Below are 19,433 nucleotides of genomic sequence, written 5' to 3'. Positions count from 1 at the left end.
GAACAGTAGAATATAATAAAAATATGTATTTAGTTATTTATTTTTTAGATTTATATTACAAATTAAATGTGCATATAAATATATAAACATATTTGATATATCTTAATATTTATATAACAGTATAAATATAATATAATAATCTTTATTTATTTTAACATCCTATTTAATGTGTTTGTGTTTCATAGGTTACAACAGGAGATTGTGCCGCTCAGATCTGATTTGATTTGTTGAATTATGCCTCAGTTGGTTTATTTTATTGACCGTCGTCTCTTTCTCTGTATTTTAGTTGCCGTTAGAGAAACGAGAGCTGCTGAAGTGCATTGTGGGAGTGTAAAGACAGTGTTTTTGACTGAGTTTGCTGGGAAAATCTGAACCGACCGCGTGACAAACTGACCAACGGGATGCCAGGAATGAGTGCGCAGGAAACCAGCACGGTAAATATACACACACACACACACACACACACACACACACACACATATATATATATATATATATATATATATATATATATATCTATATCAACACACTCGAGTAACAGACAATATTCCACTCTCTTCTCTAATGGTTATTTGTTAATTCAATGGAGTTATGTTTTTGCAGTGTTATTTTAGTACCATTAGGATTTTTTAAATAGATTTGTATTGTTGTATTTCCTGTTTTTATTTCAATTTTAATTTTCTTGTGTGTTTTTGTAATTTTTATTTATTATTGCATTTAAAAAAAAAGTTTTTATTAATTTGAATGTGAGTTTTAGTTATTTTAGTAGATCAAGTTAAATGGCAACAAGCTGAAATAAAATATAATATTTCAGTTAACAGTTTATTTCTAGTAATGCATTTTTTTTTTTTTTTTTGTGGTTGTAGTTTTACTGGTAATTAACCACAGTAACCCTGTGATGTATACAAGTATCCTAATGGACATCATTTTTGGGTCAATTTTGTTTAAAATGGCTTTAAAACAATACATATACATGACAAGAAACTAATTTGAATATTACATTTTAAAATATACAGTGTATTGAACATGAGTATATACTGTATTTTGATTTACAAATTTAAAAATTTTCCTTTTTTTTGGAAAACAAGGCAGAAATGCTGTTTAAATCAGGACTTTGATTGGATATTTGAGTGGAGTTTAGGTCAGCGTATCTGTGCAGAATGATGGTGTTTGGTATTTTTTCCCCGTTAAACACACGCATGCGTGTCGCCTGCTGCAGGTGTGTGTGTGTGTGTGTGTGTGAGATGTCCAGATGTTGCTGATGTGAATGTGGATCTTCTGGAGCATCTGTCCGCTCACCTGCAGCTCCTCTCTTCTCCGTCACGCCTCGTGTTTTTCTCCTTCACCATGTGTTGTCATTCAGCGCTTTGCTTTTGCACACGTTCTGTTGTTTCGCTCTTTTCTCCAGAGGTTTTGATGCCGTCTTTTGATGTTGGATGAACATTACTGGGGTTTTGTTGCTGATGAATTAGATTTGGGTGTGTAATAATAACACTGATGATAATTAAACAGGCCATTTAAGAGATGAATTAAAGGGAAGCTTGTTTTAACATGCAGATGGCAGTGTGTAAAAGCACTGTTTTTGTATTGTAAAATCAATCCCTTTTTATTGTTTTTATAGTTTTTATTCATATTTTGGTAACAATTTACAATAATGTCTCATTTGTTAACATTAGTTAATGCTTTAACGTGAATTAACAATGAACAGTGTATTTTTACAGCATTTACTAACCTTTTTTTAATGTTAGTTCACAGTACATCAACTAATGTTAACAGATTAACTTTTGATTTAAAAAAATGTATTAGTAATTGTTGAGATTTACAAGAACTAAGATTATTAAATACTGTATAAGTATTTTTCATATTAACTAATAACTAATGTTAACAAAGCAAACCTTATTGTAAAGTGTAACTAATATTTTATTCGTTTTTATGTATATTTGTTTTTTTTTTTATTTTAGTTAATTTATTTTAGTAATTTTGTTGCTTGTAATTTTTTTATGTCCATCATCTATCTATCTATCTATCTATCTATCTATCTATCTATCTATCTATCTATCTATCTATCTATCTATCTACACACACATTTAAATAATTCAGTTAAATCAGTTTTTTTTCAGTTAAGGTTTATTTTAATTAAATTAATAAAAGTTTTTTTTGTAGGTTATTTTTAAATGTTTCTATATTTTCTAGTTTTTATTTCTTTTTTTTTTTTTTTTTTTAGGTATTATAGAACAGCAAGTTAAAGTAAACTAGCCACAGCAACTAGCTGAAATAAACTGATATATATCATAAAGACAGCAGTGTAAGTGCCCTTCAGTCACTTCTGAATTATGAATACATTACTAGTGTGTATAGACACTAAAATTACTAGCGATCACATAATAGCGCCCAGGTTTCGCTCGGACATTCACCGCTCATGTTCTAGTGTAAAAGTGTATAAATGTAGTTGTATGTTGTGAATGGAAGAGCACAGACTCAGTGAGTATGATTTTGAGCTCAGGATCGCAGGAAACTGGGTCAGAGCGCATCCTCCATTCAGCACCATATGTTACTCCACCACACCCTGAGGCGCGCGCACACACACACACACACATACATACATGTTTGTTTTTGTGAATTGTGGGGACATTCCATAGGCGTAATGGTTTTTATACTGTACAAACTGTATGTGCTATTGTCCTACACCAACCCTACACCTAAACCTACCCCTTACAGGAGACTTTCTGCATTTTTACTTTCTCAGAAAAACTCATTCTGTATGATTCATAATCCTTTTGAAAAATGGGGACATGGGGTAATGTCCTCATAAGTCACCTTCTTCTTGTAATACCTGTCATACCCTTGTCATTATACAAATTGATGATCTCATTTGTCACAAAAGCGCGCACACACACAGACTCTCATACTCATGCACATATACGACTCATGCACATATACGACACACACACACTTACTCACTCACACATAAATACACACATATACACTCTCTCATACATACACACACACACACACACACACACACACACACAGACTCTCATACTCATGCACATATACGACTCATGCACATATACGACACACACACACTTACTCACACATAAATACACACATATACACTCTCTCATACACACACACACACACACACACACACACACACACACAGACTCTCATACTCATGCACATATACGACACACACACACTTACTCACTCACACATAAATACACACATATACACTCTCTCATACACACACACACACACAGACTCTCATACTCATGCACATATACGACTCATGCACATATACGACACACACACACTTACTCACACAAATACACACATATACACTCTCTCATACACACACACACACACACACACACACACACAGACTCTCATACTCATGCACATATACGACACACACACACTTACTCACTCACACATAAATACACACATATACACTCTCATACACACACACACACACACACACACACAGAGACTCTCATACTCATGCACATATACGACTCATGCACATATACGACACACACACACACACTTACTCACTCGCACATAAATACACTCTCTCATACACACACACGCACACACACACTCAGACTCTCATACTCATGCACATATACAACACATACACTCACTCACACATACATAAATACACACACACACATTAATGCACATAAACACACATTCTCATACACACACACACACACACAAACAAACACTGCGTCTCTCGTTCCCACACACCTTTCACTCATTCACTAGTGAATCTCATGAAAACATGTTCCACCCCAAAATCACAAGAAATGATGTTTGCGTAAAGAACATGAAGCCTGTTTCAGGACCATTACAATTATTTCGCATCATGACATTGTTTTTATGATTTTTATGAAAATGTTTCTTATCTAAATCTCCAATTCTCATTATTTTAATGCACAAAAAATTCCAAATATCAGCATCAGCAAATCAGCATTAATAAAATCTTGTAAAACAGTAGAAATCTCACAATGCATGAAACATTGCACATTCGTAATGGTCTTTTTTTATATATTTGATTCTGTGGTGAAGAATAAGCCAGTCATGTTCTTCTTTAGGCTTAAAAAATAAGATACCACATTTCATGTTAAGCACATTTTTAAATATCCAGTTCGATGCTGATTCTCATTGCAGTCATGTGACTTCATTTCATTTAAACCAGCATAAATTAAAGGTTGTAAAACAGCAGATATTTCACACTGCAGTAGTCAATATAGCCTATAGTAGTCAATAGTCTTTAAGCAAATATAATTTCTTAGGTTTTTTGGAATTTTGATTCTGGGGTGAAATAGGCATGTTCTTCTTTAGGCTTTAAAAATTAAATGTATATATATTTTTGTGCATGAAAACAAAAAATGAAAATACAAAATAATTTTCCTTAAAATAATATATATTTTTTTCAATTAAAATATATAGTTTCTTATTTGTTATTTGGAAACTGTTAAATGTACTAGTCAACATTTGAAGTGGATCAAAGCCTTTCATCAAAGTTGTCCTAAAACCTAAAACCAAAATGTGTTCTTGTCTTAGGACAACCTTTTTTTTTTGATCCACTTCAAAAGTTGACTACTGTATATAACAGACATCGTCCATAAAAATGAGACAAATTATTATTATTTTTATTTTATTTTTTTTATTTTTTTTTACATTGCAGTAATGAGAATTAGGGGACAATTTGTTTAATTGTCATGAAAATACAATACATTTTTTTTTTTTTTTTAAGCAGAATATGTTCTCAAACAACAACAACAACAGATATGTTCTTTAAAATGAGATCAATAATCTCAAAAAGTCTTAAAACCATATATACTAATGTGTATATATATAATAATATCATATATACACACACACACTTTCTAAAATATATATATATATATATACTTTCTAATCTTTTTATTTTAATATTAGGGTTAAATATATAACTGATATATTCTTTAAAAATTTTTATTGAAATATAGTTTTAAAATATTATGATCGTAATGAGAATTAGTTGTTAAATTATCATAAAAATAGGCTACATAAAGTCCTAAAATGGGCATCATTTACTTTGTCTTTTGATTTTGGTGTGAAACATGCTCTGTTCTCGACGGTGTTTGTGTGAATGAGGCAGATGTGGAGTGATGGGGAACTGAAGGAACGGTGATTCCCGTCTGGAGCGGTGTGACCCGCTCTCACGACCCCGTGCCCCGCCTCATTTACATACTAATCCCCGCCCCCTGCTGTTGCCACAGCAACAGGCTCGCCGATCGCCGCGGCTATGGGGATTTTGGGGAGTTTATTTGTCGCATCTTCATAACGTTAATCATCTCTGTCATATTCATAAATGCCAGGCTGTCACAGGCTTATATGATGTCATTTATTTCAATTTACTGCTCCGAGACGCAGACGCAGCCTCGTCCCGCGGGACTCTCGCAGAATCAGATCAGATTTGGTGGAAATTAATCACATTAAATCGTAGATTAAGCGATAATCCCCTCCGAGCTCTTAAATACTGTAAGTGATTGGCATTGTCGCTGACCCGTCACCCAGAGATCAGTGCTTCTGAAATACCCTGGTAAAGATGATAATACCATGCCATTGTGTAACATCACAAGATATATTAACCCACAAACTCTCCTGATGGATCATTTCATTTCATATTATGATTTGAATTTATTTATTTGTTTGTTGTCGTTTTTCTTTTTTAGACATATCTATGGTTTTTTTATTGCAGTTTTAGTTTGTTATTTTAGTATATCAAGCTAAACTAAAGAAAAAAAAGAGAAATGTGGCCTTGCTGTTTTTTTAAATATTTTGAGATACTATTATTATTTTTATTAATATTTGAATTAGTTTTTATTTTTACATTTTCTGTTTTCATTTCCATTTTAAATTTTGTTGTTTGTTTTTGTCATTTTTATCATTTTTCTATTTTCCATTTTCATTTTAAATTTGTAAATTTGTTTGCTTTGCCACTTTTATTATTATTTTTAAATGTCTGATTTATTAATTTTTGTTTCAGTTTTTTGTTTATTTTAGTACATAAAGCTAAACTAAATGAAAATGAGAAATGTAAAAAATTTTAATTCGTTTTTATTTTTATATTTTCTGATTTAATTTAAATGTGAAATTTTTAGTAAATTTATTTATTGTTTTTGTCATTTTTAGAATTTTATAAATTATTTTATAAGTTTTAGTTTATTTTAGTATATCAAGCTGAACTAAATGAAAATGAGAAATGCTGAGAACTAGCTGAAATATTGACAACTTTTATTAAATATTTTGAGATACTATTGTTGTTTTATTAAAAATTAAATTAATTTTAATTTTAATTGTAAAGTTTTAGTCATTTTTTTTAAAGCTATTTTTTAATGTATATTGTTTTTTGTTTTGTTTTTTTTTACTTCAGTTTATTTCACGTTTCATGCAACTGAAATCAAATTAATCGCATTAAATCATAGATTAAGTGATAATCCCCTCAGAGTGACCGGGGTAGCCGGCCGCTCTGTTACCCAGAGATCAGTTCAGCGTCCCTGGGGAAGAGCGCTGAGCGAGTCCCTGGATTAGGCCTCAAAATCACCCGCGGACCCTCATTTCCATAATTATGCTTTATTAATTGATATATTGGATGATGGTGTTCAGTGTGTGTGAGAGCATGTGTAGGTGTTTACTGACGGCCAGCTGTTTGGGATTTTTGTATTTTAAGAAGGGGGAAATATTGGATTGTAAAAGAGCTGCTAGCGAGTATCAGAGCTTATATAATGTGAATTCATCGCCTCTCGTCGTCCCTGATCTCTTTAAGCTCACAGTAACATGTCATAACGCAATTGCATTTGTGTGGTTCAGTGGAACATCAGCTCGATTTCCACATGAGCGGATCTGAATCTGTCCAGAATTACACACACATCGGCCTACTGAAGAAACACGCTTCAAAAGTACCATGGAAAAGATGATAATACCAAGGTATTGTGTAATATCATGATACATTAACCCCCGCAAAAAAATTATATATTTATTTATTATTATTATTTTTTATTTTTATTTTTTTTAGCTTGTTATTTTAGTACATCAAGCTAAAATAAGTGAAAGAGTTTAAATAGCTACTTTTAATAAATTAAATAAATGAAATAAAATAAACACATGATATTAACTAAATTAATTTGAAGTAGCATGTTAAAAATAGCCATCTGTAAAATGTCATACACGCATATATAGCCTATACATATATACATACACACACACACATATATATGTGTATTTATGTATATAGTGGTGTGAAAAAGTTTTTGCAAATTTGTCACACTTAAATGATTCAGATCATCAAACAAATTTTAATATTACACAAAGATAACCCGAGTAAATACAAAATGCCATTTTGAAATAATGATTTCATTTATTAAGGAAAGAAAGCTGTTCAAATCTGTTTATGGCATGATGTGTTGCTCTTTAAACATGCGTCACTTTGTCAGACAGGTTCTTTTTAAGTGATTTATTGATTCAACAAGTCTGGCAGTAATCAGGCCTGGGTTTGGCTAGTGAAATTTAACTAAAATTAAAATAATATGATTAATTACAGTTCTTTCATGATTTAACAGGAGGGCCAGGCAGGTTTGGACAGCTTTTTTTCCCTTAATAAATGAAATCATCATTTAAAAACTGTATTTTGTATTTACTTGCATTATCTTTGTGTAATATTAACATTTATTTGATGATCTGAATATTTTAAGTGTGACAAATATGCAAAAAATAAAAAAAAAACAGGAAGGGGGCAAAAACCTTTTCACGGCACTGTATATGTATATTAGTGCTGTCAAACGATTAATTGTGATTAATTGCATCCAAAATAAAAGTGTTTGTTTAAATAGTATATATGTGTGTGTACAGTTTTTATATTTATTATGTATATATAAATACACACACATACAGTATATATTTTGAAAATATTTACATGTATATACATTTATATATTTATATTATTATATTTTATATATATAAATATATTTAATATATAAACATAACATATTTTTCTTAAATATATACATGCATGTATTTTGTATTTTTATATACATAATAAATATACACAGTACCCACACATATATTATGTAAACAAAAACGTTTATTTTGGATGTGATTAATCATGATTAATTGTTTGACAGCACTATATATATTGTATATGTAAAATATACAATATACAAAACTAGTGTTGCACATTATTTTTCATAGATTTTCAAACTATGCATTCATGCATGATTATTATTGTCCACAAACCCTTGCACAACAGAAGAGGATGAGTTTGTGACCGAACTGAAGCAGAAACTAACAAAATATACAAGTTTTCAGTAATAAATTGAGATGCATGCTAATGTTTACATGCAAACACAAAAACTAGTGTGCTTTTTATGGAAAGAATGACTCAGTGATTCATTAGAGCGACTCATTTTTGGTCTGTGTTCTGTCTGGGTGAAACGGCGCTTGTGTGTTTCGTAATTCATCAGTTCTGTCGTAACTTGCACACGTTTGATGGGTGTTTTAATGCGTTTTCCCTTCAGGATTATCACAGTTGCCTAACTCTAGTGGGTGAAACGAAGAATATTTCTTCAGAAAAGCAAACGCAATCTAGTGTGTGTTGAATCAGTGATGTATTTCTAGGGAAAAGAGAGGAAAGACTCGGTGCGTGTCTCCAAACACAATGCAGACGCTCAGAAAAGATCGTCCAAAGCGAGGAGCCTCACGCTGGAGAACGAGGACTGGATCTGGACGGCCAATAAGAAGACACCGCTGAACGGTGGATCCAATCTGACGCGCTCTGGAAGCGTTAAAGATCTCATTTACAGGTTCGACGGGCCGCCAACGCCGCCGCCGCGCCTCGGCTCGCTGAAGATCAAACGGCAAGACGTGAGCGCACCGGATTCTGAGAAAATGAGACATGAAAGCAGAGAGAGAGGGAAGAACCAGAATCCGGTCTCCAGTGAACCGTCAGAACCGAAAACACAAGAAAGCTCCGAGCAGAAACGCCACGGCGCAGAGAAGAAGAAGAGCGATGAGAAACAAACGTCCCAGCGCAGTAAAGACAAAGCGGCTGTCTCTGATCCCGGTCCGGTAAGTGTCCGAGCTGTTCTCAGTATCGGACCCGGCCGCACCGCTTCACTGTGAATCTGAGTCCTCACACGCACGAATCTGCTGCAGTCAGCCAATGACAGCCTTTGATTTCAGACACACACTTCATCAATCAGCCGACACTAACCACTCGTGTCCATGTCTCAGAGAGTTTTGTCTGTGCATGAGCTGTGTTGTTTTACTACCAGTGAGATTCTGTTTTTATATCGTTTACAGTCATATTTTGATTGGTTTTTATTGTTATATTTCCCTTTTTATTTTTTATATCTATTTAGTTATTTTTTATACTTATATTTTGTATTTTTCGTTTATTTTAAAATTTCCTTAAAGTTGTAGGAATTTTGTTGTGCTTTGTTGTTGTTATTATTATTATTATTATTAATTTATTTCCATATAGTTTTTTAAATTTTGATATCAGCTTTAGTTGTTGTATATCAAGTTAAGCTTGATGAAAATGAGATGTTGCTTTGGCAAGTAGCTGAAATGTCTTTTTTTATTTAGTTTTATTTATTTTATTATTTTATTGAGGTTAACTTTATTTATTTGTTTATTTATTTATTTGAAGTTTTTATTAATATTTTGATCTGCTTTTTATATTTATGTTTTATTGATTTTGTTTATATTTTTTCATTTTAAATTTAAAGTTTTAGTAATTTTGTTGTGTGTTTTTGTTATTATTATTATTATTATTATTATTATTATTATTCATTTTTATACAAGTTATAGTTGTAGTTATTTTAGTTCATCAAGTTAAAGTAAATAAAAATGAGAAATGTTGCCTTGGCAATTAGCCGAAATAAAATAAATTTGTTTTTTTTATATTTAATTTCATTAAGGTTAACATTGGTGTTTATTTATTTATTTATGCTCATTTTTATTTATTTCATAAGGGAGAGTGTACATTAAGAAAAAATTAAATAAAATGCATTTAAAAAGCAATTAAATAGCACATAATATACTGAAATAATCAAATTGTAACAATATTGTTATACATTAGGTGAAAAAACAAGTAATGAACATGTTTTTTGTTGTTGCTTTTAGTTGTGTAATAGCCCTGTGCATGATTTGTGTGCTTCAGACGTGCATGTGTCTCTGAGTGTTTGCAACACAACATGCATCTGATCTGCTGTAATAATCGCAGTTTATGTGTTTTGGTTTATGATTCAAACAGCAGCTCTGTCCTCACTCGTTTGTGTTCTGATTCATGACGCTGAGCTTGATTTCCGATGTTTAATGTTTAAGTGTCTCTCACACCACTCTCTTTCTTACCCAGCATTCCAACCTAAACGGCGAGAAGCAGCACAGCAGCCCTCAGTCCGAGGATGAGCCCACCACCCCCAAAATCCGTCCCAACCCCAAGTACCAGCTCTACCTGGGCTCCAATGGCTCCAATGGCACCAGCGGCTCCAATGGGTCAGTGGGGGACGGCAGCGGCCCTCCCGGCGGCGGGAGCAACGGGAATCTGCTGAGGGTCAGTTCAGTGATCCGCGGCTCCATGGAGTCGCTCTCATCCCGGGACTGGGACAGCATGTCTGACAAAGTGAGTCAAAACATGTCAAAACAGTAGAGTAGAATATAGTAGAGTAGAGCAGAGCAGGATAAAAAACTATAAAAATGAATAATAAACTATAATAGTATCTCAGTGGTATGAATATGACAGAAACTAATGTACTTTTGCATTACTTTGGTCAATTCTTCCCCAAAAGTTATGCAATGCTTGGCTTGCATATGTTTTAAAAAATTATTGGGAAAAATTATTTATATTTTGCATTAAATAAAATAAAATAATCAATGATTAAATTTTTTTAAATATATATGAATTTTGGAATAATATTTAAAAATATATATTAAATATTTGTCACAGCAAAAGCTATAATTTATATCTAGAATTAAAATTTTTTGGCATAATTTTAATATAACCTGTTAATTATAATATTGTAATATAAGCAATTTGTTTTATTTTAATCAACTATTTTTCATTTTTATAGAAATTACTAGTATTACTATTATAAACATCATGGTGTCAGTTTAAAAAGGAACATGCTGCTTTAAAGGTTATTTCTGCCGTGCTCTTAACAGTAAAGTAATGTCTATCTGTATTCTTGCAGGTGGGCGGCTTTGAAAGTCCTCCCCGAGTTTTCAACAGTCCGTATTCGACGCTCTCGCTGGACTACAATCCCATCAACAGAATGTCTGACTTAAAGGTGAATAAAAGGCACATTATACAGATGATAGTGTGTGTGTGTGTGTGTGTGTGTGTGTGTGTCCCTCTAGTGGACAGAACATGAACGTGTGTCCTACAGTCTCACATACAACACTTCACTCTCTTCAACGACTGTCTACTTCTTTTAGAATTATTATAGCTTCTGTGACTTCATATGAATTCAGAGTGCATGATATTTGAAGCAGTGCTCTGAATGTGTTTTGATTGGTCTGTCAGACACAGGAAGTGATGTCACCCGCCATCACTGAGATAAACCTGTTTGGTCTGAACAGAAGCGTGAGTCCTGTTAGCAGTCCAGCTCTGAGCCAACGCACACGAATCCCCGGATACGACAGTCTGACCCGCAGACGAGACGTGAGTCTGCTCCACTGAGAATCAGGAAATAAATATTAATCAATAAATAAAGCAATCAATTTATATTAAAATTATCTGTATGTTAACTGAAATAAAATAAAATAAAAATGTTAACTTAAACTTAAACTCATTCTGTTTCAAAATCTAAAACTGAAATAAAATAAAATAAAATAAATAAAACTGACATATTTATAAAATATATATATATTAATATTGAATATTGTATATAAATATGAAAACAAAAACTAGTAAAAATGACAAAAACAATACAAACTTACTGTAATCAAAAACTAAAACCGAAAATATAAATAAAATAAACAGAAAAAAAATTCAAAATATTAATAAAAACTTAAATTTAATTTATAAATAAAATAAAATAAATAAAAACTTTTTATGTTAAAATAAAATAAATAATAATATATGTAAATATAAACATAATATATATTAAAATAAAGAATTTATATAAAAATGCAATCAACATACATAAATATAAATGTAATGTTAAAATAAATAAAATAAAGTGATCAGTTTGTAGTAAAATAAATAAAATAAAATAAAATAAATACAGAAAGAAAGAAAGAAAGAAAGAAAGAAAGAAAGAAAGAACGCAATCAATAAGGCTATCCATTTATATTAAAACAAAATAAATAATGCATATAAATATAAATTTAATATGTATTAAAACAAAATGAATGAATAAAATCATTTACTACATTTATTGTTTATTATATTTTATTATGGGTTTTCTAATAAAAATACTTATTTAATAATTTATTAAATGTACTTATTTATTAAATAATTAAAAGCAATAAATAGATGTTTATTCAATGGGCACCTTTGTCTCAGAGGATGATTTTTATTAAAAGTCACAGATTTGAACTCATGTTTTCTCTCCTGAAGGCGACTCCAAGTCAACTCATGCAACGAAACAACCAGCCGAACAAACTGGATTTCATCCAGGAACTGACCAAACAGCTGGAGGACTGTCGCAGGGTCAGTGTGCAACACACATGAAAGTTTTATTCTGCAGTTATCATCCATAAATCATAATTCACATGTTATGCACAATTCACAATTGGTAATACGCCACTGAGTATACTATTGTTCAGGCCAAAAAACGCATTCAGAATCCATGCAGAATGCAGATTGTGTTTAATATGTCTATCTATGTGCTGCAGAGGAACCAGTTTCTGGAAGCGGAGAGCATCGTGATGGAGAAGGAGAGGAACCAGATCCGCTTCGAGATGCGAGGTCTGCTGGTGAACAATGAAGATCTGCTGCGGACGAACACGCAGATGCAGGGCGAGATGAACCGTCTGCGCGAGAAGATCGTGGAGTTAGAGAGCAACAACAACGTCATGCAAGAGCGCTTCAAAAAGATGGAGGTACAAACACCACATACCACAGCAGAACACACACTGTCAGCTCGCAGGTCATCAACACGCGCGTGTATGTGTGTGTGTGTTTGCAGAAAGAGCTGAAGGAGGCGCGGGAGGTGATGGTGGAAGCAAATACTCAGGAATACGCCTTCAACTTCCTGCAGCAGACGCTCAAGAACAAAATACAGGACACTGAGGTGCGTCAAAGTGTGTTTGCATCACAAATAAACATGCTTCTCCATACTTTCAAAGACAAAAATAATACAAAAATATTTATTTGATCATTATTTTATGTTTGTTTGTTTTAATATTATGGTTTATAATTTTAGTAATATATAATATATGAGTGTGTACTCTGTGTATATTTATTATGTATATATAAATACAAACACATGCGTGTATATATTTAAGAAAAATATGTTATGTTTATATATTAAATATATTTATATAAAATATAATAATATAAATGTATATACATGTAAATATTTTCTAAATGTATACTGTAACAAACAAAAACTATTATTTTTGTATTATTTTTTGTCTTTGTTTTGGTTCGCAAGCTGATCTTATGTGTGTGTGTTTTCTTCAGGAAGCTCTGGAGAAACAAGCTCAACACGCTCAGACTGTGTCAGAGAAACTGTGGCTCACTGAGAGAAACCTGGAGGAGCTGGAGCTGGAGAAGGAAACCAAAGCCAAGAAAGCTCTAGAACTCAACAACACCGTTTCAAGACTGGAGATAGAGGTACACACACACACACACTCACTCACGCACACACACACACACACACACACACACACACACACACACACACTCACTCACTCACTCACTCTCACTCACGCACACACACACACACACACACACACACACACACACACACACACACACACACACACACTCACTCACTCACACACACACACACACACACACACAAACTCACTCACTCACACACACACCTTCTTGGCTTGCAGGTGTTTTTAAAATAATTTAATACTAATATAATATAAATAATTAAATGAATAAAATAAAATAAAATAATGATTTTTACAAATGTAAAAAAATTAAATATATATAAATATATCTTAAATATATATATATATATATATAATGTGTGTGTGTATTAATGTATATTTGTATATGTATATATATTTGTATAAATATCTGTAATTTCTTTCTGAATGTTTTGATCCTGTGATGTGTATTGTTGTGTTAGCTGGCAGACGCGCTGCAGGAGGGGAATCAGGCGCGAGTGGAGCTGAGTTTGCAGCAGAAGCTGAGGGCCGATGCTCACCTGCGGGTGGAGGAGCTGGAGGAGAGCGTGCTGGAGAAAGACCAGGAGCTGGTGCGCCTCACACAGATCGTCTGCAGACTGCAGGGAGAGGTACCACTAATACACATTCATATCGCTGTCTCAGAGAAATCAATACTGTTGTTCAGCAAGGATGCATTCAGAAGTAAAGACATTTAGGTCGTGTTCACACTTGGCGTCTTTTTTGACTAGAAAAAGTTGATGAGAGCTTTTTAGTAAAATAAAAAGCTGGCAGTGTTTTGGTTACAAATAGCAGCCAAGGGCGTCTTTTGTTGCTATAACAACAGCTGCAACGGTAGCTAGCGCTGTGTGCTGCAGAAATGTCGACTTTTGAAGTTAACATTGGATTTTGAAGTTAACGGGGAGGGTGTCGGTTCACAACGTTTGTGGGAGCGCGACATTATACGAGGAAGGAAACTGTATGGTGCTTCCAACAATTTAGTGCAGGAGCTCTGGTTGGATGATGCACGGTTTCATACTGTTCCTTGTGCTCCGAAACTACGATCTGTCTACCGGCTGTCTTCTTTTTTCTTGTTGATTTTGTTGTTATGGAAACAGCTGTTAAAAAGGCGCTTGTCGTAGGGCGGTTTTTTCAGAAAAGTTGAACTATTTTCAACTTGAAAAGACGCTCTGAGCTGCAGAAAAAGACGGCGGCGGTGGTGTTTTAAAAAGCGCTCAGGACGTTTTTGAAAACACGGTTTACTCCGTAGGATTATAATGTAAAACAGACTCTGGCAGCTTCAAAAAAGATGCCAAGTGTGAACATAGCCTTATACAGTTACAAAAGATTTCTATTTCAAATAAATGCTTTTCTTTTTAACTTTCTACTCGTTTGTGAATCCTGAGAAATGAAATGTATCACCGTTTCCACAAAAATATTCAGCAGCACAATTGTTTTCAACATTGATAATAATCAGAAATGTTTCTTGAGCAGCAAATCAGCATATTAGAATGATTTCTGAAGATCATGTGACTCTGAAGACTGCAGTAATGATGCTGGAAATTCAGCGCTACGTCAGAAATAAATGACAGTTTAACAGATATTCACATAGAAAACAGCTATTGTAAATTATAGTAAGATTTCAGAATTGTTCTGTATTTTTGATCAAATAAATGCATCCTTGGTGAGCAGAAGAGACTTCTTTCAGAAACATTATAAAACTGTATCAACCCCAGGCTTTTAAATATTAGTGTGTAGCATAGTATATTCATGGCTGGGTTAACTAAAACTAAAACCATTAAAAAAACATTACTTGAAATAAAATGATCTGAAATAAAAGAAAATACTAAAAAAAAAAAAAAAAAAAAACTTAACTCATTTTATTCCAGCTATTGACCAATATAAAAGCCAATATTTCTCATTTTCTCTTTTTTAGTTCAAATGTAGCTTACTAAAATAACTAAAACTAAAAAAAAAACCTTAAACAGACATATTTAATAATAATAATGCCAAAACCACTTAAATTAAAATTGCTAGAATAATTATTTTATGATTTTATTTTTATTTTAAAATAAAAAATAATTCAATTACAAAAATTAATTGACATTACTAGTACATTATTGTAAAGCATGTAGCATTTTATGGGGTTTATTAGCTTGACAAAAGATGCAGTGCATTACTGAAGCACAAGAACAAAGAATAAAAATAATACATCAATAAAATAAAAATAAGTACTATTAAAATTACTATTAAACCACTACTATAATAATTACTAAAAAATGACAAAATTATTTAAAGTTTCAAATTTAAAAAATACAAGTGATCTTCAGGTGTGTTAGTTTGCATGAGAGATTTGATCATGGCTCATCTAATCATAATGTACTGAGTTGCTGTGCTTGATTTGTACGTTGCACTGAGCTCCATCTGACTCCGTGTGTGTGTGTGTCAGGTGACAGATAAGCTGAGCGATAAGGAGCAGACGCTGGAGGAGGAGATCCAGCGGCGGGAGCGAGTGCAGCTGCAGTGCAAACAGGCCGAGAGAACGGTGGAGGATCTGCGCATGGAGCTGCAGACGCTGGGACAGTCCAGAGACGAGCTCTCCAAACAGCTCAAGCTGAACCAGGTACGGCGCTGACGTCACACACACCTCCACAGACACACACGTGAACAACACTGACGCATCTGTGTCTGTTTCAGGAGAAGATCATCGATCTGGAGGGCGATCTGGAGGAGCTGCAGGAGAACGAGCAGCGATGGGCGTCCAAACACAAGAGAGCTCTGGATCAGGTCAGAAACCACCAAAAACCGCTTTAGAACACGGCTCGTGTTCAGTCTGGAAAAAAACCTAGACAAAATCACAGAATCCAGTCGGAAAAATGGAGTTTACAGGACAATAAAAGCTTAGTTTAACTATTATTATTATTATTATTATTACTTCTCAGAGTATAATAATAATAATAATAATAATAATAGTAATTATAATAAATTATTTTTTTTAATTATCACAGTTTTTCCCCATGTTTTCATTTTAACAATAAACCTCTATTTTTATTTTTATTTTTCATTTTATTACATTGTAAAAGGTTAATTAAATCGTTCATGTTTCATGCCTTTATTTCATTACTACCATTTTTGACAAATATTTATCAAATCATAAATCCAGAAACAGACAACACCAAAACTACTAAAAAATAACATTTTGTATTAATATTTTACTTACTATTATTGTAAACATTTTAATAAATGATTAAATTGTTAAAATTGTATTAATTTAACTGGTTAAGCTTTTTTTCAAAAATGGGGAAAACAGAATTTGGGAAAAATAAAATTGATTTTATAGGGCCCAAAAAAACTTTAATAAATTGTTGTTAAATTGTTTAAGTTTTATGATTTCAATTCATTAGATTTTTTTTTTTTAAATCAATTATTGAAAATTTAATTTAACCATCAAAACAGATTCTAGGAAAAATCTAATGGAAAAAAGTAATATTAAAAAGAATAAGAAAAAAAAGCTGAATTTGGGAAAAAATAAAATTAGTTTCGTTAAGACACTAGTATAGTATTTATTAATATATGGAATTTTAATTTTATATTTAGTTTTTATTTTAATGTTAAAGTTTTAGTGATTTTGTGCATTTTTGTTATTTTTATGAGTCTGGTTTTATTTATTTAGAGTTTATTTTTATTTTTATTTATTTTGATCAAGTTAAAGTAAATAAAAATGAGAAATAAAATAAGTTTTTATCTTAATTCAGTTGACATGTATTTTATTTCTCATAATGAGGAAGTCTGGTTGTAGTTGACGTGCGAGTGTTTGTGTGTTTCTGTCAGTCGGAGCAGCTGCAGATGAAGCTCATCCAGGAGAAAGATCTCAACGATCAGCTGGAGTGTGAGAAGGCCATCCTGGAGAGACAGGTGTGTGTGTGTGTGTGTGTGTGTGTGTGTGAGTGAGTGTGTGTGTGTGTACCTGGTATTTATCACGTTATGGGGACCAAATGTCTCCACAAGGATAGTAATACCAGTAAATTGACAGCCCTCTACATTAAATCTTCACTCTGGGCGACTAAATGATGTCTAATATTAGCCACTGGCTAAAAAATTCTTAGATTGTACTCGCCAGTGTGTGAGTTGGAGGCTTAAGCACAGATATATTTTCTCTGACAGAGTTCTCTCTTCATCAAGCGATCTGTGCTATTTGTCAGTTCATCTCTATGGATGTATATATACAGCATGTGTGTGTTTGTAAAATAAAATATAAACCAAAAAATCTAAGTAGGCACACCGCAGCTCCAGACATAGAAAAATATTTATCTTCTCACCAAAAATAAAAGAATATATATAATATACATATCCATACTATAGTATATCAGTCTGACGAGTAAACTCAAAAATTTACTAGCCAATGGCAATTCAATTGCCAATGTGTCTGTAGAGGGTTGAATTGTGAACTTGAGGGGACATTTTTGAGGTCCGCATGAGGAAACGAGCTTATAAATCATACAGAATGAAGTGTGTGTGTGTGTGTGTGTGTTTTACATATGAGTATATATACTGTAATGATGCTGACGGTGGTGTGTTCAGTTGCGGGATCTGCGCAGTGATATGGAGGAGCTCCAGAATAACAGGGTGGAGGTAGACTCGATCACCAGAGCTGAGATTAGAGCCAAAGAACTGGAGAACACGCTGCGAGCCGAGGAGAGGTCAGACACACGCTTCATCAGTATAATATCAATTCATACTTCATCTAATAACAGTTTGCAGTAAGTCTGAATGATGGGTCTCCTCAGGAATAAAGTGGTGATGAGCAACACCATCAGCAAATTGGAGAAGAAGATCCACGATCTGACGGAGCAGATGGAGGAGGAGCACAAGATCTCCACCGAACAGAGAGAGCTGGTATGATGAAGAGTACACATCCTCACCAGCAGAGGGAGACACAACACTCATCAAATTAATCAAGAGTGAAAAACTGGACAAATAATGAATTGCAGAATTCAACAAAAAAACTAAACCAAACTCTTGGACTCACATATAATTACTGTGCGTTGAAACATTCTGAAATATTTCTTATTTAAAACTGGAAATAAATAGAAATTAATATTTTCTATCCCAGATTTTCAGTGTGATCTCAGGGATTTATACCCACATTTTTTTTTGTTTGAACAAACCTGCAAAAATTGTTTCCTCCACAGAATTAAAAACAAACAAATAATAATAATAATAGTAAAAATTCACAATTACGACACTGAGTTTATCTCTCACAAATATGAATTTTGAGATATAATTATGAGGCATAATTATTTATAATTATGAAAAAAAGTTTGAATTGTGAGATATCAATATGTTGTGTGTGTGTGTATATATATATATATTATAAACGTATTTTATATTGTTTATATGAATATAAATTACATTTATTAAATAACTAAGTATTTGTATTTTATTTATATTATTATAAATAAATTGTCAATAGTAATATATTAATATAAATTGTGCTCAAGACATTTATGAATAAATGTATTTTAATGTAATTATAAATGAACATTTGTGTCAATATATAGACCATATTAATATAAATTGTATATATATATATA

The 19,433-nt window shown here is 32.6% G+C and overlaps 1 protein-coding gene across 3 annotated transcripts in view; it reads left to right on the top strand.

Moving 5' to 3' along the window:
- The window catches only part of LOC131529189 (cingulin-like protein 1), a 40,383-nt gene that overhangs the window by 18,107 nt on the left and 2,843 nt on the right, over positions 1-19,433 (top strand). For 2 of the 3 annotated variants that reach the window (XM_058758760.1, XM_058758761.1), the window contains exons 3-17: positions 287-434; positions 8,668-9,117; positions 10,409-10,675; positions 11,244-11,339; positions 11,576-11,713; positions 12,614-12,706; positions 12,892-13,098; positions 13,185-13,289; positions 13,682-13,834; positions 14,304-14,471; positions 16,289-16,462; positions 16,537-16,626; positions 17,671-17,754; positions 18,421-18,539; positions 18,627-18,735. In XM_058758760.1, coding sequence (XP_058614743.1) covers positions 402-434; positions 8,668-9,117; positions 10,409-10,675; positions 11,244-11,339; positions 11,576-11,713; positions 12,614-12,706; positions 12,892-13,098; positions 13,185-13,289; positions 13,682-13,834; positions 14,304-14,471; positions 16,289-16,462; positions 16,537-16,626; positions 17,671-17,754; positions 18,421-18,539; positions 18,627-18,735 — 2,286 coding nt within the window. In that variant the 5' untranslated portion in view covers positions 287-401. The remainder of the gene's footprint in view (positions 1-286; positions 435-8,667; positions 9,118-10,408; positions 10,676-11,243; positions 11,340-11,575; positions 11,714-12,613; positions 12,707-12,891; positions 13,099-13,184; positions 13,290-13,681; positions 13,835-14,303; positions 14,472-16,288; positions 16,463-16,536; positions 16,627-17,670; positions 17,755-18,420; positions 18,540-18,626; positions 18,736-19,433) is intronic. The other variant, XM_058758762.1, reaches the window with a different exon arrangement.

This window comes from Onychostoma macrolepis, chromosome 21 (assembly GCF_012432095.1).
Source record: "Onychostoma macrolepis isolate SWU-2019 chromosome 21, ASM1243209v1, whole genome shotgun sequence".
NCBI lineage: Eukaryota > Metazoa > Chordata > Actinopteri > Cypriniformes > Cyprinidae > Onychostoma > Onychostoma macrolepis.
This window is presented reverse-complemented; position numbering and strand designations above follow the sequence as displayed.